General features: G+C 36.1%; 2 protein-coding genes across 2 annotated transcripts; both read right to left on the bottom strand.

The window, feature by feature from the left end:
* Positions 1 to 7,429: 7,429 nt before the first annotated feature.
* Positions 7,430 to 8,421, bottom strand: LOC110544444 (olfactory receptor 8K3-like). Its single transcript, XM_021630420.2, has one exon. It carries the CDS (start codon positions 8,395 to 8,397, stop codon positions 7,456 to 7,458), a length of 942 nt encoding a protein of 313 aa, XP_021486095.1. The 5' UTR covers positions 8,398 to 8,421; the 3' UTR covers positions 7,430 to 7,455.
* An 8,566-nt stretch (positions 8,422 to 16,987) lies between these two features.
* LOC110544048 (olfactory receptor 8K3-like) lies at positions 16,988 to 17,929 on the bottom strand. Its single transcript, XM_021630186.1, has one exon. It carries the CDS (start codon positions 17,927 to 17,929, stop codon positions 16,988 to 16,990), a length of 942 nt encoding a protein of 313 aa, XP_021485861.1.
* Between the last annotated feature and the right edge of the window lie 9,976 nt (positions 17,930 to 27,905).

Below are 27,905 nucleotides of genomic sequence, written 5' to 3'. Positions count from 1 at the left end.
AACATTTTTTTTAAATCTCCATCATTTTATCACCTTCGTTTTACTTCTCAAAATCTCAGAAATGTGATTTATGTAATATTTCTTAAGTACCTTCTGAGATTTTAGCAGGTTATTCTACCTGTCTCCAACACCCAAGTTTTCCTTTTCACTGTAAGTGTTGTGGGAATCCAACCTTTTACATAATATGCTGGTCCTTTATCACTGTGCTAATTCCTGACTTTTAGATATCTGGCTTATGTTATTCAATGATACGTTATCTTAAGGACAGAACCTGGATTACTCTGCAGGTCTCTCCATACTAAATTTTGAACAAAAACACCAACCATTAATCACCAGGAAATCTTTCACTTCTCCACTAGACAAAAGTGAAAAAGAAGAAAACACTCACCTCTTCCTGTTAGCCATCTTGTAAGCAATTTTTGGAAATAAAATTGTGTATGCCAGAGACTCATCAGACATTTCCTGTCTTCTGCCAGTTCTAAGGCAGTATGAACAGCTCCCTGTACTCCATGGAAAATATCCCTTTACTGACTAATTTTTCCTCTAAATAAGCAGCCAACTCCCATTTCTCAGTAGAGATACTAGATACAGATAAGTACTATCACTGCTCAGGTGTAGTAATCTTAGATTAGAAGCATGAATTTCTAGGAAAAGAAGGATGTCAATCTTGTCCATAATTTTGATTGCTTTGACAGACCCTTGGACTTGGAAATTTAGACCAATTAATATGCAAAAGACTTCATATATCCTACTTCTAAGAACAATCTACTAGAACCTACCACCAATGTGACCCTATGAAGATAACTGAATAGTTTTACATGTCTGTCCCTAAAGACTAACTCATTGAAATGTATTTACATGATGCTGAAGTCCCTGAACATGAGAAACAATTTTTTAAAGTCAATTTTTGGTTCCAGAGGGAAAGAGAGAAAAGAAAGCTCATTAGCAAGTCCCCACTAAACTTTTCACGAAAGGTGACACAATGGGGCGCAAGGCCTCACCTGGGTGATTATAATAGCAGGCGGATGCAATGATTGCGTCAACTTATTCTTTCTTTGTTCTCCTGTGGTGCATCTCCTCACAACATTTTAAGCTGGAAGAGTTGGGAGTACTGCAACTCTCCCTGGGAAGAAGATCCAGTTCTCACAACCACAGCATATGGCCTAGAGATTTAATTTTAAATACAGAGGTAAAATGAATGTAAAGCTACTATTCTGCTCAAAGAGCAAGCAAATGTATACAAGACTTAAAAACTATTTGCTCTGGAACATATATAGTTGTGTCATGATGTAGTAATTTGTTTAATTCTTCCAAAATTTAGAAAATAAAAAAATTGGCAGAAAAATTTATAAAACTAAGTTATTTTCATTTTTACTAACATTTAGTAAATTCCTCCCATCAAGTCATGCTTAATTTGGGCAGGGTTGGAGTTGTTTTTACTGAGAAAGTGTTCATCTATTATTTTCTATTGTAATTATATTTAATTTTGTCTTTTTCATTTTTATTATATTATACTTTTATTATTGACAATTATTTTAAATTTAAATATATATTGAATGATTCTCCTTTCCCGCGGGATGTGAGCGTTTGCAGCCAAATTGGGGTGGACATAATGGAGCTCCCCAAAGCGCCTGTCAACACCATCATGCTAGATTCTTTCATCAACTGACCCACGGGCTTCTTGGGGAAGCTGGAAAACATTCATCCCACTGGAAAAATGTTTATTCTTTCAGAGGAAGAAAGAAAGACTGGAACTGTTGAGTTGATGGAGCCCCTTGATGAAGAATTCAAGGGGCTCTAAAGTCCTCAGTAATTCTTGAATATTTTTTTTTATGATTGCCAAAGAGCTACACTGAAGGCTATTAAAGAAGACTTCTTCAGTTAGAGAGAGAGGACTCATCATTTTTAATATTTAAATTGCTTTTTTTCTTTTTTCTTTATTTATTTTTTTCACTTTTTAAAATTTTTCTTATTAGTTACATTTTGTTAACTCTGTATCCCAGCTGTATCCTGATACCTCATTCCCTCCCAATCCCACCCTTTCTCCCTCATCTCCTCCCTGCCCCTTTCTAAGTCCACTTCTAGGGGAGGACCTCCTCCCCTTTCAACTGATCCTGTTTTATCAGGTATCTTCAGGAATGGCTGTAAAGTCCTCCTCTATGGCCTAACTCTTTTAATGTTTGTTTGTTTGTTTGTTTTTAATTTAGTGTGTGGCAGTGTGTAACTAAGTCTTTTTATAATTTTTAAAACTTGTACTTCAGTATATGGTCTGAAATCAAGAATAAAACATTTGATATATGCCTAGGAGTAGTATTGCTGGATCGTTAGGAAACACTATTCTTAATTGTCTGAGAAAGCTACAGATTGATTTCCAAAGTGGTTGTACAAGTTTACATTCCCACCAGCAATGGAGGAGGGTTCCCCTTCTTCTGCATCCTTTCCAGCAGGTGTTGTCACTTGAGTTCTTGATCTTAGCTATTCTGATCAGTGTAAGGTAAATGCTCAGGGTTGTTTTGATTTGCATTTCCCTGATGAATTAAGAATGTTGAGTATTTCTTTAAGTGTTTCTCTGCCATTTGATATTCCTCTATTGAGAATTCTCTGTTTAGCTCTATACTCCGTTTTTTAATTGGATTACTTGATTTGTTGCTGTTCAAATTCTTGAGTTCTTTATATATTCTGGATATTAGCCTTCTGTCAGGTACAGGGTTGGTGAAGGTCCTTTCTCAATCTATAGGCTGTAATTTTGTTCTGACAACAGTGGTCCTTGCTTTACAGTAACTTCAGTTTCATGAGGTCCCATTTATTGCTTGTTAATCTTAGAGTCTGTGATGTTGGTGTTCTGTTCAGGAAGTTGTCTCCTGTGCCAATAAGCTCTAGGCATATATCCCAAAGATGCTCAAGTATACAACAAGAACATTTGTTCAACCATGTTTGTAACAGCTTTATTTAAAATAGTCAGAATCTGGAAATAACCCAGATGTCCCTCACCTGAAGAATTGATAAAGAAATTGTGGTACATTTACACAATGGAATACTACTCAGCAATTAAAAACAAGGAAGTCTTGAAATTTGCAGGCTCTTTCAGATGCCTTCTGTGGTAGACTCCTGTCATATGTCCAATGCACATCTCATTTGTCTTTATAAGTGAGGATTGATCATCTTACCTTGTGTCTGCTTTCTTGTTTATCTCCTTTAGGTGTATAGACTTCATTATGTTTATTATATCTTGTAGGTCTATATAAGCGACTCATAACCAAACCTTCGGCAGAAGGGGAGTTAGTATGACAGGGAAAGGATAGGAGCCCCACAAGGACCAAATATATCTGGGCACAGGGTTTTTTTCTGAAACTGTTTCTCCAACCAAGGACCATGTATGGATATAACCTAGAACCTTTACTCGGACGAAGCTCGTGGTAGCTCAATAACCAATTAATTTCCCATAGTAAGGGGAACAGAGACTATCTCTGACAGGAACTCAATGGCAGGCTATTTGACTCCCCAACCCCCAAGGGAGGAGCAGTTCTGCTAGGCCACAGAGGAGGACTTTGCAGCCATCCCTGAAGATATCTGATAAAACATGGCCAGATGAAAGGGGAGGAGGTCCTCCCCAATCCGTGGACTTAGAAAGGAGCAGGGAGAAGCTGAGGGAGGGAAGAAGGGAGGGTGGGATTGGGAGGGAATAAGGGAGCAGGATATAGCTGGGATACAGAGTTAATAAAATGTAACTAATAATAACAAATAATAATAAAAAAAAGAAATGTCTTGAAACCAAAGGAAAAAAAAAAGAAATTTGCAGGCAAATGGTGGGAACTAGAAAAGATCATCCTGAGTGAGTATCCCAGAAGCAGAAAGACACAAATGGTGTACTTACTTATAAGTGGGTATTAGACATAAAATATGGAACAATCACACTAAAATCTGTACAGCTAAAGAAGCTAAGCAAGGAGGACCCTGGTAAAGATGCTCAGTCTTCATTCAGAAATGCAAACAGGATAGACATCAGAAGAAGGGAAAACAAGGAAAACAAAGAAGACAGGAGCCTACCACAGGGGACTGCTGAAAAACTCTACCCAGCAGGGTATCAAAGCAGATGCTGAGACTCATAGCCAAACATTGGGTGGAGTTCAGGGAATCTTATGAAAGAAGTGGGTAATAGAAAGACCTGTGGAGGACAAAAGCTCCACAAGGAGAGCAACAGAACCAAGAAATCTGGGCCCGGATATCATTTCTGAGACAGATACTCCAACCAAGGACCATGCATGGAGAAAATCTAAAATCCCTGCACAGAGGTAGACCATGGCAGCTCAGTCTCAAAGTGAGCTCCCTAGTAAGGGGAAGAGGGAATGTCTCTGAAATGAACTCAGTGGCTGGCTCTTTGATCATCTCTCCCTGATGGGGGAGCAGCCTTTCCAGGCCACAGAGAAGGACAATGCAGCCAATCCTGATGAGACATGATAGGCTAGGGTCAGATGGAAGGAGAGGAGGTCCTCCACTATCAGTGGGCTGGGGAAGGGGCATGGGAGGAAATGAAGGAGGGAGGGAGGGCGGGATTGGGAGGAGATGAGATTGTGGCTACAGCTGAGATACAAAGTGAATAAATGGTAATCAATATAAAAAGATTAAAATTAAAATTAAAAAAGCACACAGTAAAACTGTGGAGTCCATTATATGTTGGTCAACTTCTACCACAACCAAAAATATAGTCTTCATTTTTTATTTTAATTTTCTATATAATTAATACATTATATATATATACATAAATATATTTATTTGTGTGCAGATATTGTCTTATAAGTGCCATTGTCTGAAAAGGCCGGAAAATGGCGTTTGATCCTGATAAGCTGGAAATACAAGCAGTTGTAAGCAATCTGACATGGGTGCTTGAATCGGAACGCAGGTCCTAGGTAAACACATTATGCACTTTAACCACTGAACCATCTTTCCAACCCTATTATTAATTTTACAAATAGTTTGCTTTTCATTATTGTGTGTGCTTATGTGCCTGTGTGTCTATACAGAAGAAAGCTTTCAGGAATCAGTTTCTCCTTCCACCTTTGGTGAGTCCTGCTCATTAAACTCAAGTGCATTTAATCACTGAGGCATCTTACTGTCATCTACTTCAAATATTGTAATCTCTAGAAATGAAAACCATTACTTCACTACTATATCCTAAACTCAAACTCAGCTCATGTTTTCACAGGTGCTCTACGTTTCTCTAATTTAAGTTTCTTTTTTTAATATAATTTTTGTTTATTACAATTTATCTACTTTGTATCGCAGCTGTAGCCTCACCATTATTTTATATTTTGAGTGACATTTGTAAAGAATATGTAATTCAGTGAAACAATATTTTAGTACTTGTTTCATCCAATTCTTGTTTATTGTTTATAAAAATGATGTGCTATAAGAAATGTATGAAACAATTTGAATTATTAATGATTTTATAAAATAATAAAATAAAAACTGACTTTAGATTTTGAGAAATTATTGATAATGACAGATTTTAAACATCATCACTTATTTGATGTGTTACCAAAAGTGACATTAGTTATATAAAAATGAGTTATTGAGATATATTCATTTCTAAATGCCCCTTCAAATGTAGATGTTAGTAATTTTTATCTTTCTCTGGAATATAATTTATTCAATGAATTTGATTCATAGAAACAAAATATGTTATAATTACAATAATTTAAACATTTTACTGCTTGATTACTATCAATGACTAATAGTTTCATTTTGCTTTTCATGTTGAACTTTCTATTACTAAGAAATAATTGTATTTTTAAAATATAGACCTTCTCTATACTTTGCATTTAACTGTATAATTTTATCTTTATAAATTAAACTATTTTAGCTTCTCATTAATAGATCTCCATGTGAATATTCACACACTTTTATTATTCCAAAGAAAACTTAGAAACTGATTGGTGGCACAGATGTATTTGATACTTTACGCAAATAAAAAGGCATGAAACTTAAGAGGAATTACTTTTGTAAACCTTGAGGGATTAGGAAAGACACATATGATTTATTTATACAATAAATTATATTTTTGTGCATATATTGCTGCACATTGTTAGAAATCAGCATTGTTTTTATGTGTGACATTATGTTTGCTTATCAAATTGATAAATCAAAGAATGTATTGAAACAATAGTGTCGGGAGCCGGCAAAGCCCCCAGACTCTGATTTGTAATATCCTGCCAGACAAACAACAGAGGTCTGTGAATCATACCTTTCGGTTAATAGCCCTGCGGGACAAACAACAGATGTCCGAAACCATAGATGTTGTTTTTAGTGACTGTATAACCTTGTGAGCCTCCACTGTAACAATCACATGAATCAAGTGATTTCTTACAATAGTCTTGGTGATTTTCCACTGTTATTTCCTCCTCCTCGAAACCCCCCTCCCTGCCAGAACTGCCCTATAAAAATAAAACTACTGCACAATAAAGTCAGCACTTGAAAGGCATTCGTCTACTTGTGCTCGTTTCTCTCTCTCCCTCATCTCCTACAGGTACGACCCCCTTCGCCCCCACGAATAACTAGGTCCCGCGGGGCGGGACACAATAGTGTACTCATTGTTGTATGGGCTAAATAAAAAGATGGCTTTTCACCAGAAAACAGCAAGAAATCTATTTAATGCATCCTGGCTTTATGTGCAAGAAAAAAAGATAAAACAACATTTAAACTGTCTTTATTATTTTAATTTAGAGAATTATATAATGTACAAAGAAGAACAGAATATAAAAATAAAGATCAAGCCAGTAAAAATAAATAAAGCTTTTTTTTCAGCAAAAATTAAGTGTGTATCTGAAGTGGTGCATTCACTTAGAGACACATACACACTGAATTAGATAAAAATAGATACCACAGGTTGTTTGAGTGACAAAATACTCCAAGTTAGCAAGCACTTGGAGCATCATAGAGGAAAGTAAGTTTGATCACAAGAAAAAGAGGATATCAGAGGCCTTTCCTCAGATGAGACATTTAAACAAGGTTTATGGTGATTGACAAGCAAAGCTTTCTCTCACTGTAAGCAATTTAGATTTTCACACAACTCACAGAAATGAATCCTAAAAGGTACTGATGATGTCTGCATGAAAATGCAACACATTAGAAAAATATTGAATTATGTGTACAACCACCATTTAAGCACTGTTTTACAACTCCCACTCTTTCTAAAGAGTTCCAAGCTAAACCACCAAAATATGTAGTCTTTACACGCTAAGAATATTTGATGTTATCATATATCTCTCATTAGAATTACAATCCAGCGCTCTTCAGTAAAAGAGGGTAAAGTCTGTTTTGTTCTGCATGAATTCTTCCAGAGCATTTAGAAGTTTAGCTACCCAGAAGAATGTTAGCATTTAATTATGCTGATACGTTGTACTTGCTAACCATTTTAATGGAAAACAAAGAATGAAGGAATCAGATCTTATGTGGATTTCAAAAGAAAGCACTCTGTAGTCTTTTCCCTGTCCTATAAAGGGCAGCTTTTACATCTTTGTTCCTTAAGCTGTAGATCAAGGGATTCAACATGGGGATAATCAATGTGTAAAAGATTGAAGCCACTTTATCAGTGTCAAAGGAGTGCCTAGATTTGGGCTGAACATACATAAATATCAGCGTCCCATAGAAAACAGTGACCACTGTCAGGTGGGACCCACAGGTGGAGAAAGCCTTGTGTCTGCCCTCAGCAGAGTTCATCCTGAGAATGGCCATTAGGATGAGCAGATAGGACACAAGAACAACTAAAAGAGAAAAAATCAAATTAAAAGCTGATAAGAACAACATTATCACTTCAATTTCTTGTGTGTTTGAGCAGACCAAAGATAACAAAGGGAGACTGTCACAATAGAAGTGACTGATGACGTTGGATCCACAGAAGGAGAACGTGAAAATCTTAATTGTGATTTGAAGAGCCACAATTGTACAGTAAAGATAAGGGATTGCCACGAGCATCCAACATACTCTTTTTGACATGATGACCATATAAAGCAGAGGCTTGCAGATGGCTACATAGCGGTCATAGGACATTGCAGACAGTATAAAAAGTTCACAAGCAATGAACAGAAGAAAGACGGCTAACTGTGTAGCACAAAGGTTAAGGGATATTCTATTTTGATCAACAATAAAATTTGTTAACATTTTGGGTCCCACGGCTGTTGAATACCCAATATCTGTAGCAGCGAGGTGTCTGAGAAAGAAGTACATGGGTGTTTGCAGCCTGGAGTCCACCATGGTGAGGATGATCATGCCCAAGTTGCCCACCAGTGAGATCAGATAGATTAGGAGGAACAGTCCGAATAATGGGGCCTGAAGCTCAGGGCGGTCAGTGATGCCCATCAGGATGAACTCAGTCACTGCCGTGAGGCTGTGGTTCTCCATCACAGCTTATCAGAAAGCCTGTTCTGGTTAGAGAAATCAGCATCATTACTGGAGTTAAATTATTGTTAATTGGAGGAGTTTGTTACAAAGTATTGTAGATAACATATACCTAATTTTTCAATATTTAATGTTTAAAATTACATCTTTAAAATACTTATATAATACACCTACCCTTAATATTTACTGTGATGTTTAACCATTTTCATGATAGGTAGACAGTAGGCAAAAACATAGCTGAAAATAGAGATTAGAGATATAAAATCTATTGATATGCATATTAAAATAAAGTTTTATTTTCAAAACTTTGGATGCTACTTATGTAGATGTTTATTTCACTTCTTTAAAATTTTTATTAGTCATTTCTACAATTAAAATTAATAGTGCCATGTAATCATTTAATATGTTGCAATTCACATGTAACTATGCTGCAAGAACAGCTAACATTAGAAAAATGCATCAGCTCTACTTTAGAAGCAAATCATTAAATGCTTATACTTAAAAACAGAGCAGTTAAAAGCGTAAGATATGGAACATATTGAGTAGACATGTAAGAACAACATAGAAGACCAACCACAAACTGGATTTATATCAAGAAACCAAAGACAATATATTCATATATATCTGTAATGTATTTTAACATAGTGTACACAAAAGTAAATTTTGGCAAATACTTCATGTAAAACTCTTTATGGCATGTCCCAAACAGATGTGACTATACATGTTTTGGAGAAAGGAAGCATGTCTTTATTGTATATTGCATCTATACTTCCACAAATGGCTCACAAAAGTCACATGAATATGCGTTTTTAATTTTTAGCCAGGGCTTAAACTTATCATAAAGGGATTTTGTTCACAAGTGTTTGTGTACATCCCACTGGACACGACTCTTTACTGATCTGAAATGATAAGTAGGTAGGGAATTAGGTAAAACCTCTTGTTGTTCATTAGACCTGTTTCAATCTTTCTCTCCCCTGTGTCAAGAGTAACACTGATGTGCTTCAATTGATTCTTGATGTTTTCATAAATCATTAAAAAATAATATGTCTATATGATATAATGTATAGTCTAATTAACTTTTCTAGGGATATTTTAAATATAATTTTGATAAATTTATTTGTATATTTTAGTGAAGAACCTAGAAACATACAAAGACATCTGATCAAATTAGCAAGAATGGTTGTTATTATTGGTTTAATAATGAAGACTCAAAATTCTCCTTGGATAAAAGAGAAAGAAGTGTATTTTCTTACAGAACATTTTAATACCTTAAATTCCACATATTTTTACTATGGTTAACAACATTGTAAATATAAATTGAAATTAAAATTGAAATAATTACATGGATATTTTGATGTGATTTAAATCTACCTGTGCATTATGTACACATCTTTTTGTTAGTAATTTTTGTTTTGTTTTGTTTGCAAACCTAATATAAAACACTTTAGAGGTAACTTCTAAAATAATAGGATATATGTGAACACATTTAATATCTCATAGACTAAAATATAGAATAATAAACATTATTAATTTTGTTGAATATTATGAGCACTGTCATTGACTGAATAAGAAGAGATTACAAATATGACATTTCATAGTAAACATACTTCATTTGTAAAAGATAAATAAATAATAAATGAATCAGTCTGTATGTGCACATATGTTATAAGAATTAACATTTTTCATTTAAGTATTAAACTTAACACGAAATGATAAGTGTGAGAGTGATATAATTGCTTCAGGTGTATAAAAGGAAATTTAGAAAGTACAGAATTGGAATTAGAGATGGACAAGGAGAAATTTCAGGCAGAGAACAAAATGTAACAATATTTGAATTCATAGATGGTTATGTCACAGTCCTTTACCTCTCTGGAACAACTGTCTTGAATTCCTGGTGTGGTTCTTAACCTGAAGTTTTGGAGGTCAATTTATGCATTTTGTAAAGCTACAGAAACTCTTTTCCCTAAGGATCTTCTAAGTAAATCAGTGGTTACATGTAAATAATTTGAGAGCCTAATGAGATGTCTAGAGGTTATAAACTAAATTTCAGGAAAATATTGCTATTCAACTATAACTTTATCTCTCTCACTCCATCTCTCTATTGATATCTCTATCTCTCCATTTCTCTCTATCTATCTTATAATATGGAAATCCAACTTATGTAAATTTCTCCATATGTATTGGTGTTAGGATCTTAAAGGTATGAGTACTCCCACATTTACTACAGCCAGTATACTAGCCAACATGTAAAAATCTACTTAAAAAACAATTCAAGAACTAACAAATAAAAGAAGAACTAATAAATAGAATTTTACTGAATATTGAAAATCTTAAAGGTGAATTAATTTGAAATGTATGGTAACTTGGTTTGACTTGCAGAGAATATGATGACTAACCAAAGCAGACACAGCAAAGAAAATATTGCATGAATCCCATTTAATTAAATAAATGCATCCTGGGTATAGACCCAAGAAATGTCCCACCATTTGTCTGGAGCCGTGACGCAGCAGCCTGCTTTGATATTTAAATCTCGGTGGAGAGATGGCTTTTTGGAGGCCTTTACTAATGGCAGAGGAGAACTTGCAAGTCCATCTCCTTTTGTTTGTGACAACAGGTGGGATAGCTTGTGAGGGTTACACCTCTTCCTCAGGCTCCTTGTGCAAATTAACCTATTGTTTATGAGATGTTTTACTGGCTATAACTCCTCAAAGAATAAAGTGGTCAGAAGGCTGGAGGCAGAGGAGGAGACAGAGACTTGAGACGAGGAGATGAGGAAGAAGGCTATAGCTGGGATACAAAGTGAATAAATTTTAATAAATAAATAAATTAATTAATTAATTAAAAAAGAAATACTTAACGTCCTTAGTCATCAGAGAATGCAACTCTGTGCACAAGAACTATATGAGTCAAAGCAGACACAATTCAAAGCATTAATGAAGTCGTGAGGAAGTCCCAACCTGAGCTAGGAATCTCCTGATTACAATTAATTAGTGTTTAATATGTGAGAGTCATTACTGTTCCAGGATATATGACCTGAGGGACTACTCATGACCTGCTAAATTCAGATTTTAAAGGCTTATTCATTGTATTGTCTTTGTATCAAAACTTAATATATAGCTTGTTTACCTAATCAAATAAAAGCTTTATTTTATATGGATTCACTAGTATCCTTATTTTGAAGTATATTCATTAATCAGGAAATTTACAAACATTTTAAAGAGAACTAATTTTGACTTTAATATTGCCTATTCTGTAGTTAGTTTTTTTCTCCACTCTGTAAAACCTTGATTTTAATCGATAGACATTATAATAAATCAGAATTTGAAAAAAGCATGTAATTTGCTCAACATACTCAATAATTGACATAGTTATTAATTACTTAATAAATGTAGAAAAACTAATCTTGAAATTTTAGATTTCAGCCTTCCAACATACTACAGATATTCTGCTATTCACTTGAACTCAAGGAACAGACACACAAGTTAGAATACCCATTTAATATCCTCAGCTCACCTTATTTGTATTCATTTTACCATCAGTGATAAAACCTACAGGAAATGCTCCAGAAGAATTATGCTTCATTTAGCAAAGATTATGCCTCATACAGTTAGAAATTAGCAAAATGAAAATGTGGTGATTGTGCATTTAAGGTATGACAGGAATCTACCGCAAAAGGCATTTGAAAGACTCTACCTAGCAGTGTTTCAAAGCAGACACTAAGACTCATAACCAAACCCTCGGCAGAGTGCAGGGAATCATATGAAAAAAGGGGAGTTAGTATGATATGGAAAGGATAGGAGCTCTACAATGACCAAATATATCCGAGCGCCGGGTCTTTTCTGAGACTGACACTCAACCAAGGACCATCTATGGATATAACCTAGAACTTCTGCTTGGATGTGGCCCGTGGTAGCTCAGTAACCAAATAGTTTTCCAAAGTAAGGGGAACAAGGACTATTTCTAACAGGATCTCAAGGTCAGGTTCCTTGACTCCCCCCCCCAGGGGAGGAGCAGTCCTGTTAGGTCACAGAGAAGGACTCTACAGCCAGCCCTGAAGATACCTGATAAAACAGGGTCAAATGAAAGGGGAGGAGGTCCTTCCCTATCAGTGGACTTGGAAAGGGGCAAGGAGGAGACCAGAGAGGGAGTGTGGGGTTGGGGAGGGAATGAGGGAGCAGGATACAGCGGGGACACAGAGTTAACAAAATGTAACTAAAAAGAAAAATAAAATTTAAAAAAAAAGAAAATAATAAAAAAAAAGAAAATGTGGTGATTGATGGAAAAACCTAAACAATACAAACAACTAAAAAACACAAACAAACAAAGAAAACACCTTGGTTATTCAGGAATAGAGTCATTTCTGCTGTTGTTCCCTGTAATTTAATATATATATTAATATATATATACATATATATATATATATTAGGGCAGTATTTAAAACACTTTTGATCCTATTACCAAGAATATTTGTGATGTTGAGTTTGTTTTTCACACATGGTTCTGAAAGAATCAGACTAACTTTGTAACCTATGTTTCTTTTAATTGCCTTATAACTTATATTTGCAAGTTTTAGGCCCATGTTAATTAAAGCCTCTTAGTGCTTCTCCAGAGAACCGAGGAATGTAAAAGTTCCTGACATTAGCCATCTGTGAGGGCAGAGATAAGGAAGAGAAAAAGCAGAGATCTCTACTAAATGGAGAAAAAATCACCGGCTGGCGCCAGTGAGATGGGCTTTGTTTGGAAACTGGGCCAAATGGCCCCAATCCTTCTCCTGACCTTTGATCCAAAGCCTGTAACCCCCACTCCTCAGAACAGACATGGGATGAGTTAATCACCCCCCCCCACACATTTAACTGTGGATGGCAGGAAATTCCAAACTGACTTGAAGATCAGATATTTACGACAGGGCTGACTACACCTAAGGGTGACCAGAACTAACCAATTATTTTAAAAGTTAGACACTTCCTCCAATCCTAACTTGCCAAGAAGTCAACCCCAGGAGATTCCCGCCTTGTGTCTTTTAAAAACCTAAGCTCTTTGTCTCCCGGTGCCACTCCTAGCTGATCAGCAGGGGTGACGCCATTGCAATGGTTAAGAAGAGTGAGTCTCTTGCGTTTTTGCATAGATGAAGATGAATGATTAGTTTCCTGAGTTCTCTTCATACCTTCTTATATTTAGGCTCTTGCTGGGCCTAACAGTTCAGAGTTTTACTCTTTTAAAAAAATAGTGTTGAAACTAATTCTCAAGTTTTTGACATTAAATTTTTGTTATATTTTAATAGCTAGTTACAGGTTGTTTATTTAAATCTTGTATCATATAATTTTTTTTATATCCACAGATGTTTTTCAGTAACCAAGAATGCCAAGGCCCTGTCTCAATTCCTCATACCAAGAATGGCAAAGTTTGATTATTCATATACAATTTAAATATTAAATTTTTATAGTTTTTATTATCAGTTTTATTTTCTTGTGATAAGTTTCTCTACTGCAGACACTTTAAGGTTATATTTGGTGCCACTCACCTAATATTGTGTTGTATTGGCTTTGCTGTCAAATAAACAAAAAGTTTTCAAGCAATGCTGGAAGTTATTTCTTTATTAATGTTTCTGGGCTTTTTCATCTTTCAAGCTATCTGCTTAGCCTAGATTTACCTCAGACTAACTATGCTAACCTTGCAAGCCTGATCCTCTTGGCTCCACATTACAGTTCATTGTTGTTGGTACACTTTTGAACTATATTTCATTTACGTTTTTTATGCATCTTCCTCCCTTCCCCACCCCAGGCCCTTCCAACACCTTGATGCTAGGCAGGAAAGAAAGGAGGTTAGTGGGGAGAGAGGTGGAATTCTCTTTAGCTACTTCCTCATGGATGAAGTTCTAGGGTTTCTTAGGGCACATCTAGTCCTCACTGAGGGATATCTCCAACTTCTCATCCAACTGCATCAACAGCCATCAGGAGCAGCATGGGGTGGGCCACCAGCAACCTTCTTTCTTGGAGCGTTCCTTCTCTCTCTGGGCCCAGGCATTTTATTTCCTCATTGAATTTCATTCAATAATCAAAACTTAGTATAGGACTTAAAACAAATAGACTTTATATCTAGAAAGAAAACAAAATTATTCAGCACAGAGAATGGGAAATAAGGAATTATTATTATTATTATTATTATATGATATATTTATATAATTATGTATGATGTATATAATTATGTATGTAATGTATATAATAATTAATAGAATTATATTATCATAAGACCAATGTAAAGTATTCTATGGAAAATTGAAGATATCTAACATAAATGCACACACACAGAACTATACAATATAAAAGATACATAGAAATTATGAATTATTTGATCAATAAATATATGATACTGATTACTGTTATTGTGAACACATTTAAAATTATGTGAAAAGGAAGTAAAGTAGAATCAAAACATGAAATTCCAGGTGGAATGAAGGCATCTCCAAAATGCTCTGATATACTGGGACCTCATTATCAAAGTGATATACTTCACTTTTGTGACATTATGATCAAAAAAAGGCTAACACAATTTATAGAAATGTGTGTGCAAATGAAATATATGTCCATTTTAATATATAACAATTCATTTTCATACAAATAAATGCTCAGATACAGCTAAATACCAGACAACTTCTTTTAAACCTCAACTCACAAAACTAAAATTAAAACGACCCTAAGATTTCACCTTACACCCATCAGAATGACTAAGATAAAAAAAATCAAGTGACAACACATGCTGGAGAGGATGTGGAGAAAGGGGAGCTTTCCCCCACTGCTGGTGGGAATGTAAACTTTTACAACTGTTTTGGAAATCAATCTGGACCTTTCGCAGAAAATTAGGAGTAGTGCTACCTCAAGATCCAGTAATAACACTTCTAGGCATATACCCAAAATATGCTCAAGTACAACAAGGATATTTGCTCAACCATGTTCATAGCAACTTTATTCATAGTAAACAGAATCTGCTAATCCAGATGTCCCTCACTTGAGGAATGGCTACAGGAATTGTGGTACTTTTACACAATGGAATACTACTCAGCAATTAAAAACAAGGAAATCGTGAAATTTGTAGACAAATGGTGGGATCTAGAAAAGATCATCCTGAATGAGATATCCCTGGAGCAGAAAGACACACATGGTATATGTTCACTTGTAAGTGGATATTAGACATAAAATACAGGATAAACATGCTAAAATCATTACACCTAAAGAAGCCAAGCAAGAAGCTAAGAGGACCCAGGGTAAGATGATCAGTCCTCATTCACAAAGGCAAAAGTGATAGACATCAGAAGAGGGAGAAAACAGGGAAATGGGCAGGAGGCACCTAGAGGGCCTCTGAAAGACTCTACCCAGCAGGGTATAAAAGCAGATGCTGAGATTCATAGCCAAACTTTGGGCAAAGTGGAGGAAATCTTATGAAATAAGGGGGAGATAGAAAGGCATGGAGAGAATAGGAGGTCCATAAGGAGACAACAGAACCAAAAATTCTGGGCCCAATGGTCATTTCTGAGACAGATACTCCAGCCAAGGACCATGCATGGAGATGACCTAGAATTCCTTCAGAGATGTAACCCATTGCAGCTCAATGTCCAAATGGATTCCCAAGTAAGGGGAACAGGGGCTGTTTCTGACATGAACTCAGTGATCGGCTCTTTGATCACCAACCCCTGAGGGGAAAGCAGCTTTACCAGGCCACAGAGGAAGACTATGAAAGACAGTCCTCATGAGACCTGACAGACTAGGATCAGAGGGAATGGGAGGAGGATCTCCCTATCAGTGAACTGAAGAAGGGACATGGGAGGAAAAGAGGAAGGGAGTGCTGGATTGGGAGGGGATTTGGGAGAGGGATACAGTTGGGATACATAGTGAATAACTTGTAATAAATTTTAAAAAGTAGAATAAAAAATCTTAAAACTCCACCATCACAAAACCAAAGTCAACTAATCAACTGTCAGTGTGCTCATCCGCACTCAGCGCATGCATTGCTGCCTCTAGGTCCACACACCTTAAAAGAATTTCCTATGCTACCGCATTCCTTCACAGTTGTTTCTGTTGTTGGTTTTTCGAATCCGTCTCCTCTTCAGAGAAAAGAATTTCCCTATGCTACCACATTTCTTCACAGTTGTTTCTGTTGTTGGTTTTTCGAATCCGTCTCCTCTTCAGAGAAAAGAATTTCCCTATGCTACCACATTTCTTCACAGTTGTTTCTGTTGTTGGTTTTTCGAATCCGTCTCCTCTTCAGAGAAAAGAATTTCCCTATGCTACCACATTTCTTCACAGTTGTTTCTGTTGTTGGTTTTTCGAATCCGTCTCCTCTTCAGAGAAAAGAATTTCCCTATGCTACCACATTTCTTCACAGTTGTTTCTGTTGTTGGTTTTTCGAATCCGTCTCCTCTTCAGAGAAAAGAATTTCCCTATGCTACCGCATTTCTTCACAGTTGTTTCTGTTGATGGTTTTTCGAATCCGTCTCCTCTTCAGAGAAAAGTAGTTCTTTACTATTTTCTTCACTGAAACAATCATTTAAATGTATTTTTTTGTGTGGAGTAGGGTAACATTTAACATCCCATGACTTCTATGAGAAGTTACTGTGTATCCTTTTTCCTGTCTTTCTTAGGGCATATTTTACATCTTTGTTTCTCAAGCTGTATATCAAGGGATTCAACATGGGGATAATTAAAGTATAAAATATGGAAGCCACTTTATCAGTGTCAAAGGAATGGCTGGTCTTAGGTTGCACATACATAAATATCAAAGTCCCATAGAAGACAGTGACCACTGTCAGGTGGGACCCACAGGTAGATAAAGCTTTGCGCCTGCCTTCAGCAGATTTCATCTTGAGAATGGCTATGAGAATAAGCAGATAAGAGACAAGAATAACCAGAAGAGAGGAAATCAAGTTAATAGCAGATAAAAGTAAAATTATCATTTCAATTTCATTTGTATTTGAGCAGAGTAGAGATATCAAGGGAAGACCATCACAGTAAAAATGAGGGATAACATTGTAGCCACAGAAGGATGAAGAGAAAATATTTATGGTGACTATAAGAGAAATAAACACGCTGTAAATGTATGGGACTGCCACCAGTACCCAACATATACGTTGTGACATGATGACATTGTAGAGCAGAGGGTTACAGATGGCTGCATAGCGATCATAGGACATCACAGATAGAATAAAAAGTTCACAGGCAATGAACAGAAGGAAAAAGGCTAATTGTGTAGCACAAAGATGAAAGGATATCATATTTTTGCTGACAACAAAATTTGTTAACATTTTAGGTCCGATAGCAGTTGAGTAACCAAGATCAGTGATAGCCAGGTGTCTAAGGAAGAAGTACATGGGTGTTTGCAGCCTGGAATCCACCATGGTGAGGATGATCAGGCCCACGTTGCCCACCAGTGAGACCAGATAGATGATGAGGAACAGTCCAAACAGTGGTGTCTGCAGTTCAGGGCGGTCAGTGATGCCCATCAGGATAAATTCAGTCACTAATGTGAGGTTTCGGCCCTCCATCCAGGTTTATTAAAAACAAGTTCTGAATAGAGACTATACCATAGTCAAGAGATTTTAAATATTATCATTAGTGGAATTTGTTATTAAAAGTAGATTAAATATGGTGTACGTTAACATTTAAACTATTTTTAGAAATAAACCTACTACAACAAAGATGTACATACACTTCTATGCACACACACTGTACAAACGTGTAGCTTTTAATGACCAAAGACATAGATAGAAATCTTTGGTTCTCAACTAGTGAGAATTTAATTAGAGAATAACATGATTCTTTGGCAATGATACTTGGTTCCTCCAAATGGGATGTGAGCCATTTCTTTAATCTAATAGGTTAACAGTAGTCAATATAGAAAGCAATCTTCTTCTGACATCAAATTTATAGCACTGACAATATCCATGCTCAAACTCTGTTATTTTCAGGATCTATTAATGTTGCTAGATTGTAAGATGTATATGTATATATATAATATTCTATGTGTATATATGCATTTAAATATATTTATACATAAATATACCTATATACAAAACCTTCAAATTGTAGATAGTCGGATTTACACAGAAATTGATACAATTCTTCTTTTGCTTTTATTTTTGAATGGTCACAATAAATTGACTTTTAACAATTGTATATTTGTAATGTCATGTAAGGTGCATGTTAATGACATTACACATACCTCCTGAAATATTTCATGAGCAGATCTAGAGAATCTTAAGACATACAGGTGGAACATCCAGAGCTATTATAATAATTCCCATTAGTCACATGCAATCTCACTCAGAGTTATCTTCATTTGAATTAACCAAAGAGCTTGTAAGTGAATCTGTGCAATGCTCTTACACACTAACCTATAAAATGTTACTTTTCCTTTGGGAATATAAGGTAAGACGTATACATTTTTGGCATATATAATATCAAGAAATCTCAATATGACCTTTTGAAACTGTGAAGAGGTAGGTGACCCTGGGAGTCTGTGCTCCCTGGACATATTTCACAAAGATGATGAAGACAATGATTTCAAACAGTTACTGGTTATATTACATTACCTGAGTTTTCCTTAAATATGTGTGCACATACATCCTACAGGTTTGGGGCGTAGCCTCTTTGCTAGATTTGTAATAATGAAAAGTTGAGGAATTGGTTATGAAGAACTGGGTACATATAAGCTACCCTAGTCTGTATCTATCTCAGCCAAGAGGAAATATTCATAGTTTGATTTCATTTTGAATTAATTTTTGCTACATTACTATGTTAGTAAAACTTTTAAGTGAGTTTCTTTTATATAAATTAATCTTTTCCTGAGAAGGGACATTTTATTCTAACATAATCTATTTTATTGCCTTAAGTCAGACACAGGCTACAGCTTGTAATCTAGAAAAATATGAAGAAATAAGGGGAAAATTAAGAGAGTTTGTTAAAATTCTCTTATTACCAAACTCTCAAAAGCTCCTTTTCAAGAAGAAGTACTATCTTACAAACAACATAATTTTTATAATAACATTTTAAGTATGTTTGCCCACTGTTGTAATGTATGTTTAATATCTGGTTCTGTTAACTGTGAGGTATGTACCACAAAACCAAACCAAAATGCCACAATATGGCATTTGCATGGATGCAACTGAAGGACAAAAGTCTTTCCTCTGGTTAACTCACAGAGATGTCTTCCAAACATGACCTAGAACACAGTGCAAAACATTTCTAGACTCTGGAAAGAGTATCTGAATATTCTCAGTGCACCTGAAGAAAGAAACAGTTACTGCTTCTATAAAATTATGTATGTATGTCTCAACAGTTTTTTATATTAAATGATTAAAATGATTTACATTTGTAATCATGGTGGAAACTTCAGTCTCAGGGAATATGGCAGCAGCAGCCAGTTCTCAAGTTTCTGTGTCAAGGTGAACATATTTAACTTGTGCTTCACTCACTGAAAAAGTTGTTTATAAAGTGTTGCCTGATATTCTTCCATTTACCGTTATACACTTTATATGTGAAGTATGTAAAATTATGAATCATCACTTAACTGAAACTACCCAATATTCATCCCTTCTGTGTTGGTTTGATTTGAAATGGTAAATAGGTTAAGAAAATGTAGAGGAATTTTTGTCCAGCAATAATATTTATATATTTCATGTGTGTGTACATGTGCAGAGACCAGAGAACAAATAAATGAGTCAGTTCTTCCTTTACACTGTGGTAGCTGCCTGCTCACTGAAGGCCATGGAGAGAGAAGATGTAAGCAGTCTTAATGAGACTTGATAGGTGGGGTCAGAAGAGGGCTCCGCCTTTCTGAAAAATAGGGGAGAGGAATGGGGGAAAAGAGGAAGGAAGGGGACTACAATCAGATGTAAAGTGAATAAACTGTAAAAATAAATTTAAATAAAAAAAACTAGAAAAGATCATCCTGAGTGAGGTAACCTAAAATCAGAAAGACACACATGAAATGTACTCACTTACAAACAGATAATAGCCATATAATACTAGGAAACCATACTACAATCCACAGACCTAAGGAAGACAACAGGGAGGTCTCTAGGGAAGATGCTTAATTCTCATTCAGAAGGGCCAATAGAATAGACACCAGAAACAGTTGAAGAGAGAGAACAGGATGGGAGCCTACCGTTAATGTCCTTTGCAAGGATATCATTTTGAGACTAGAGAAGAAAAATAAAATAAAAATACTTGAGAAAACACTTTCATCTAGGCAGCATAGCAAGGAATAAATCCCAAGTTCCTTCTTTCCTTTCTTTTTTGATTTTTTGAAACAGGGTTTTTCTGTTTGTCCTGGACTTGCTTTGTAGACAGGCTGACCTGAAACTCATAGAGATCCACCTACCTCTGCCTCCCGGAGTGCTGGGATTACAAGAGTGCACTACTGTGACCAGCCTGCCTTTTCTTGTTAATCTGTGAAACAGTATTTACCAGTTTGGGTTCATATCTATCCCACCAGTACCACATGTTCCCTGTGAGTTACAGAAAGAGTTTTTAAAATCCTATTATTTGGTCTGCAGAACATACTGCTACAGAAGAATCATCATATTGTGAAAGGAATAACCTAAACAGTATCCTTTCTTTGCTACTTCAAAAGACAAGTTCAAAGAAGTTTAAAATACCTTGCCCTGAATACCACGTAACATTGCAAAGCATGTTCTGAGCTCTCCTTTTAAAAAAATCTAACACATACTCACTTGTGTCAGAAAATATGAAATAGTAGCACTCTGAAAAGTGAAGGTGGGAAAATTAAGGAGAAAGAGATTTACTTAATTTCCATTCATCCAACTAAGAAGGCCCATGATTTTTCTAATAAGGCCAGAAGGGTTCATTAGAATTTTGGAAACAGCAATTACAGAATGGGGGGAACATTTACCTTTAAGAAAATTGTAGTACTCAATGAGGATATAGGAACTTTTCTGTAAAGCCGCTTGAACACAGTAAACAAAAGTTGTCTCAACAAAACATTGTCAGAACCATCCACACTGGAGTTGGGACTGTCTCGGGATTTTCATGCAGTCCAGGATTTGTATTATGTAGGATGAGACAATAAGAATTTTAGTTCTCTATAACTCCTTTTTGTTTCACTAAGTGAATGCAAATTATTGTACAACATAAGCATCTGTGTCAGGAAGCCCAAAACAATGGCACTTTTACTAATTTGGAGTAGGAAAAACTTAAAGAAATGCTCAACCTCATTAGCCATAAGGGAAATGCAAATCAAAACAACCCTAAGATTTCACCTTACACCCATCAGAATGGCTAAGATCAAAAACTCAAGAGACAACACATGCTGGAGAGGTTGTGGAGAAAGGGAAAGCCTTCTCCACTGCTGGTGGGAATGTAAACTTGTACAACCACTCTGGAAAGCAATCTGGCGCTTTCTCAGACAACTAGGAATAGTGCTTCCTCAAGATCCAGCTATATCACTCCTAGGCATATTACCAAAAGATTCTCAAGTACAATAAAAACATTTGCTCAACCATGTTTGTAGCAGCCTTATTTGTAATAGCCAGAAGCTGGAAACAGCCCAGATGCCCCTCAGTGGAGGAATGGATGCACAAATTGTGATATATCTACACAATGGAATATTACTCAGCATTAAAAAAACAAGGAAATCATGAAATTTGCAGGTAAATGGTGGGATCTGGAAAAGATCATCCTGAGTGAGCTATCCCAGAAGCAGAAAATGCACACAGTATATACTCACTCATATAGACATATAATATAGGATAAACCTACTAAAATCTGTACACCTAAAGAAACTAATTAAGAGGAAAAAGAAAGAAAGGAAGGAAAGAAAGAAAGGAAGGAAGGAAGGAAGGAAGGAAGGAAGGAAGGAAAAAGAAAGAAAGAAAGGAAGGAAGGAAGGAAGGAAGGAAGGAAGGAAGGAAGGAAGAAAAAATAAAGAAAGAAAGAAAGAAAGAAAGAAAGAAAGAAAGAAAGAAAGAAAGAAAGAAAGAAAGAAAGTTGCCATAAATTATTTAGTTGATTTAGTTGCTTTTGGCAATATAAATCAAATAGTGGTAAATTAAAAAGTTACAATCTACAAAAAATAGTTTTAAAATAATTTTAAAATTAATGCAATTGTAGTTGGGAATAAAAGTTAACAGGGAAAGGTAGCATGATTAAAATTTTTATTTTGAAGTATCTACAGAATATAAAAGTATAATTTACACCCTTACAAATGGGGAAAAAAAAAAACAGTCAAGGAGTTCTGTAAGCAACATGTAGAATGCTCTTCAAAAATGCAAGTCTTCTTAAAGCTAGTACTCCATCTCTTTTCCTCATCATTTTGTATTTTGGGTAAATCATTAAGTTTAAATTTGGCAATTAATGTAGTGATAATCAGTTTCTCACTTTGGTCATCTGTACATGACAAGCTTGGTTCTGCAACTGTCAATTGATGCAACAGAGACATTTCCAATTCTCTCTAGGTTTCTAAAAATAGAACACTACTATTTTAACAAATATTGAGGTTTCTGAAGAATGGAACAATCTAACTTTATGAAAATAGAAAAAGAAACTGAGTTTTCATATGACATTTTTATAATTATTATGTCATCATACATTGTATTAATTTTCCTCTGTCTTCTGTCACTCTCTGAATATTGCTTTTTCTTATTCTTGATGGTCCACCACTTTGTGTGTAAGATAGTTTTTGTAGGGGACCATTAATAAATGTTAGGGCAAATAAAACTCTGGATTGGAAAGACAACATAAGGACACATTTAACATTTGGGTTCTGAATTTTTTTCTATAAGTAAAATCATGTTGTTTTATTTAGTATCTATTTTTTCTCATATAGGCTCTTCACTAGTTATAAAATTAAGTATGTGTGTACATGAGAGAGAGTGTGTGTGTGTAAAAAAGAGAGAGTTAAGAGGAAAGAGGTGGAGAGAGATATGTTTCCTTAGGAAAATTTACCTAAGAATATTTTTGAAGTTAAAAGCACTTTCTCTATCAACCTCAGTAAAGACGTTTTTTAAATAACATAAAATGAGAAATGAAATTCTATTCCTACTCAGACATTTTAGACTATTAGAAAAAGTTTAAAAATGAATCAGAAATGATTACCTCCAGATGGTGAGACTCCCACATATTATGACGAAACCACGGGTCTGTGAGACAATTTGTTACCTGTTGTAACAATCTTCTCTTCATTTCCCACTGTGGTTCTGAGGTTCTGTTTATGAGATCTATGTGTGTCTATTTTTAAGCCCTAGAGATTCTCCCTGAGGAGATGCCAATAAATGAATAACTACCTGCAACATTTTTGAAAGTCTAATAAGGCGATATCTAGGGAGTTATAAACTGTTAGGATCAATTTGTAGGCAACTGTGATTTAGTTATTTGTTGTATAGACCAACATTCCCACTTACAAGTATTTATCAAAAATTATCAAGGCTCTGTTCTCAAAGGTAAATGTGTGTTCTCCTGTTTATTGTGACATAATGTGTAATTACCATGTGATAAATTAAATATCTAATGATAAATGAATAAATGAACAATAAAATCATCTATACAAAACAACAGAGTATTATTCAGCCTTAAAAATGCAGAGAATGGCCAGGCACGATGACACAGGCCTACAATACCAGCACTCGGGGATGCAGAGGCACAGATTTCTGTGAGTTCAAGTCCAGCCTGGTCTACAAAGTGAGTCCAGATTAGCCAAGGCTTCACAGAGAAACCCTGTCCAAAAATCAAACCAAATAAAACCAATCAACAACAAAATGAAACAAAAAAATGCAAGGGATTGTACCCAGGATGAACATGGAGGTCAGCATGCTAAGGGAAATAATCCTCAATTATGCAAGGATAAATTCAGTAAGCTTCCAACTATGTGAGCTGCATGAAACAGTCTAATTCAATCAGAATGCAAAATGGTGGCTACAGTATTGTTAGCTCTTCACACAGGACAATTTGATAAACATCTGCCAGTTAAGTTAAGTACTGAAGGACAACTTTCACTTATAGTCAACAGTAGTAAATCTCCACTGTTTACTCTTTAATGGCACATATGTTATATGAGGATGAATAAAATAAATTTAAAAGGAAAATTAAGTTCAAATACAAAGAGCAACAGGTGTAAATCTTGAAATATCACACTAATCCAGGCAAGTGAAAAACCTGTATAACAGGAATTTCAAGTCTTTGAAGAAAGAAAGAACTTGAAGATTTTAGAAGATGGAAAAATCTCCCATTCTTATGGATCAGTAGGATTAAGATGGTAAAAATGGACATCCTGCCAAAAGCCATCTACAGACTCAATGCAATTCCCATCAAAATTCCAACACAACACTTTTTTTTTTAAAAAAAAATTCTTTATTAATTACACTTTATTCACTTTGTATCCCCCCTGTGGTTCCCTCCCTCGTCCTGTCCCAATCCCTCCCTTCCTCCACCCTCTGCACTCATGTCCCTCCCCAAGTCCACTGATAGGGGAGCTCTTCTTTTCCTTCCTTCTGATCCTAGTCAATTAGGTCTCATCAGGACTGGCTGCATTGTCTTCTTCTGTGGCCTGGTAAGGCTGCTCCCCCCTCAGGGGGAAGTAATCAAAGAGCAGGCCAATCAGTTCATGTCAGAGACAGTCCCTGTTCCCATTACTATGGAACCCACTTGGACACTGAACTGCCATGGACTACATCTGTGCAGGGGTCCTAGGTTATTTCCATGGTCCTTGGTTGGAGTATAAGTCTCAGGAAAGACCCCTGTGCTCAGATTTTTTTGGTTCTGTTGCTGTCCTTGTGGAGATCTTACTATTTCCCACTACTTTCATAAGATTCCCTGCACTCTGCCCAAAGGTTGGCCATAAGTCTTGGCGTCTGCATTGATAGTCTGCAAGGCAGAGCCTTTCAGAGGTCCTCTGTGTCAGGCTCCTGACTTGTTCCCTCTTTTCTCCTTCTTCTGATGTCCATCCTCTTTGTCTTTCTGGATAGGGATTGAACATTTTAGGAAGAGTCTTCCTTCTTAATTAGTTTCTTTAGGTGTACAGATTTGAGTAGGTTTATCCTATATTATATGTCTATATGAGTGAGTATATACTGTGTGTGTCTTTCTGCTTCTGGGACAGCTCACTCAGGCTGATCCTTTCCAATTCCCACCATTTACCTGCAAATTTCATGATTTTCTTATTTTTTTATTGCTGAGTAATATTCCATTATGTAAATGTACCAGAATTTCTGTATCCATTCCTCCACTGAGGGGCATCTGGGCTGTTTCCAGCTTCTGGCTATTACAAATAAAACTGCTACAAACATGGTTGAGCTAATGTCCTTATTGTGTACTTGAGCCTCTTTTGGTAATATGCCTAGGAGTGATATAGCTGGATCTTGAGGAAGCGCTATTCCTAGTTGTCTGAGAAAGCACCAGATTGCTTTCCAGAGTGGTTGTACAAGTTTACATTCCCACCAGCAGTGAAGGAGGGTTCCCCTTTCTCCACAACCTCTCCAGTATGTGTTGTCACTTGAGTTTTTTTATTTTAGCCATTCTGATGAGTGTAAGGTGAAATCTCAGGATCATTTTGATTTGCATTTCCCTTATGACTAAGGACGCTGAACATTTCTTTAAGTGTTTCTCTGCCATTCGATATTCCTCTATTGAGAATGCTCTGTTTAGCTCTGTACTCCATTTTTAATTGGATTACTTGATTTGTTGTTGTTTAACTTCTTGAGTTCTTTATATATAGTGGATATTAGTTCTCTGTCAGATATAGGGTTGGTGAAGATCCTTTCCCAATCTGTAGGTAGTCGTTTTGTTCTGATGACAGTGTCCTTTGCTTTACAGAAGCTTTTCTGTTTCATGGGGTCCCATTTATTGATTGTTGCTCTTAAAGCCTCTGCTGTTGGTTCAGGAAGTTGTCTCCTGTGCCCATGAGTTCAAGGCTCTCCAACACAACTCTTTACAGACCTGGAAAGAGCAACCACTAACTTCACATAGAAAAAAAAAAAAAAAAGACCCATGATAGCAAAATAATTCTGTTCAATAAAAGAATTTCTGGCGGTGTCAACATCCCTGATTTCAAGCTATATTACAGAGCAATAGTAACAAAAACTGCATAATATTGTCATAGAAACAGACAGATCTATCTATGGAATCAAAGCAAAGACCCAGAAAGAAGCCTAAACATCTATGGACACTTGATTTTTGACAAAGAAGCTAAAAGAAGAAACGAAAGCATCTTCAACAAATGGTGCTGACTAACTGGATGTCTGCATGTAGAAAAATGTAAATAGACCTGTATTTATCACCCTGCACAAAACTCAAGTCCAAGACGATCAAAACATGAAGACTGAAGAGACCACCTCCTATCTAGGCAGGACTAGTGGAATCAGTTGAACAACAACCTACCTACAAAACTTTAGATCCAAAAATTACCCTGCCTACAAGAAATGAAGAGATAAAGAGGGAACAAAGATTGAGGGACTGTACAACCAATAATTGGGTGCAACCTGAGACCTTCCTCATGGCAGAGAACCAGCCCCTGTTACTATTAGTGATGCTCTGCTGTGATTACAAACTGGAGCCTAACATGATTTTGAGACTGCCTCACAGCCCCAGATGGAGCCAAGCATGGGGTGGGTCTCCCTGGGTCATGTGGAAGGTGTTGACAGAAAGATGGAAGGACCTGGAGGGGAGAGTAACCTCACAAGAAGACCAACAAAGACAACATGGTGGCTTACAGAAACTGAGACATCAACTCAGTCCTCCTGTGACTTGATGTGCTGGAGGGAGTTGCTATGGGAGGGCTCCCTTTTTGTGAGGAAGGGAGAAGGTAAAGGAGGCAAAGGAAGAGGGGAGGCTGTGAGGAGAGGAGGGAGGGAGCACCCTTGAAATGTAAATTAAATAAACTGAAATTAAATGGAAATATTTTAAAATATGTATATTTTTGTTTTATGTATTGGTGTTTGTCTTCCTGTATTTATGTGAACCATGGGCTTCTCTGGTCTCAAGAAGGACTTCAAGTCTCCTGTCCCTAGAATTATCAACAGTGTAGCTGTGATATAGGTGGTGTAAACCAAACCCAGATCCTTTGGAAGAGAAGCCAACTCAGCTCTTATTCTTGTTCTCATGTATTTTATATTATACTATTTCTTTTGTTCCAGGTCTTCTTATAACTACTATTTAATAATTTTGTTAATAAATAGATGAACATGGTTAATCTCTAAATTATTGATTAAGGATTGTCTCTATTAAGAGGAAGCCCATAGGTTGCAGAGGTTCAAGTGGGTTCCTTAGTAAAAGGTACAGAGGCTGTCTCTGACATGAACTCAGTGGCTGGCTGTTTGCTCACCACCCCCTGGGAAGGGTGCAGACTTACCAGGCCACAGAGGAAGATGATGAAGCTGGCCTTGATAAGACTTGATAGGCTGTACAAGCTTCTTCAAGATCCAGCTATACCACTCTTAGGCATATATTCCATGTTTAGTTTTTGTCTCAACATTTGGAAGCTATTGAAGGTTTTAAAATGGTGTATGCACC

This window comes from Meriones unguiculatus, chromosome 8 (genome assembly GCF_030254825.1).
Source record: "Meriones unguiculatus strain TT.TT164.6M chromosome 8, Bangor_MerUng_6.1, whole genome shotgun sequence".
Lineage (NCBI taxonomy): Eukaryota > Metazoa > Chordata > Mammalia > Rodentia > Muridae > Meriones > Meriones unguiculatus.
The sequence above is the reverse complement of the archived record's forward strand: the minus strand, read 5'-3'. Positions and strand labels throughout refer to the sequence as shown.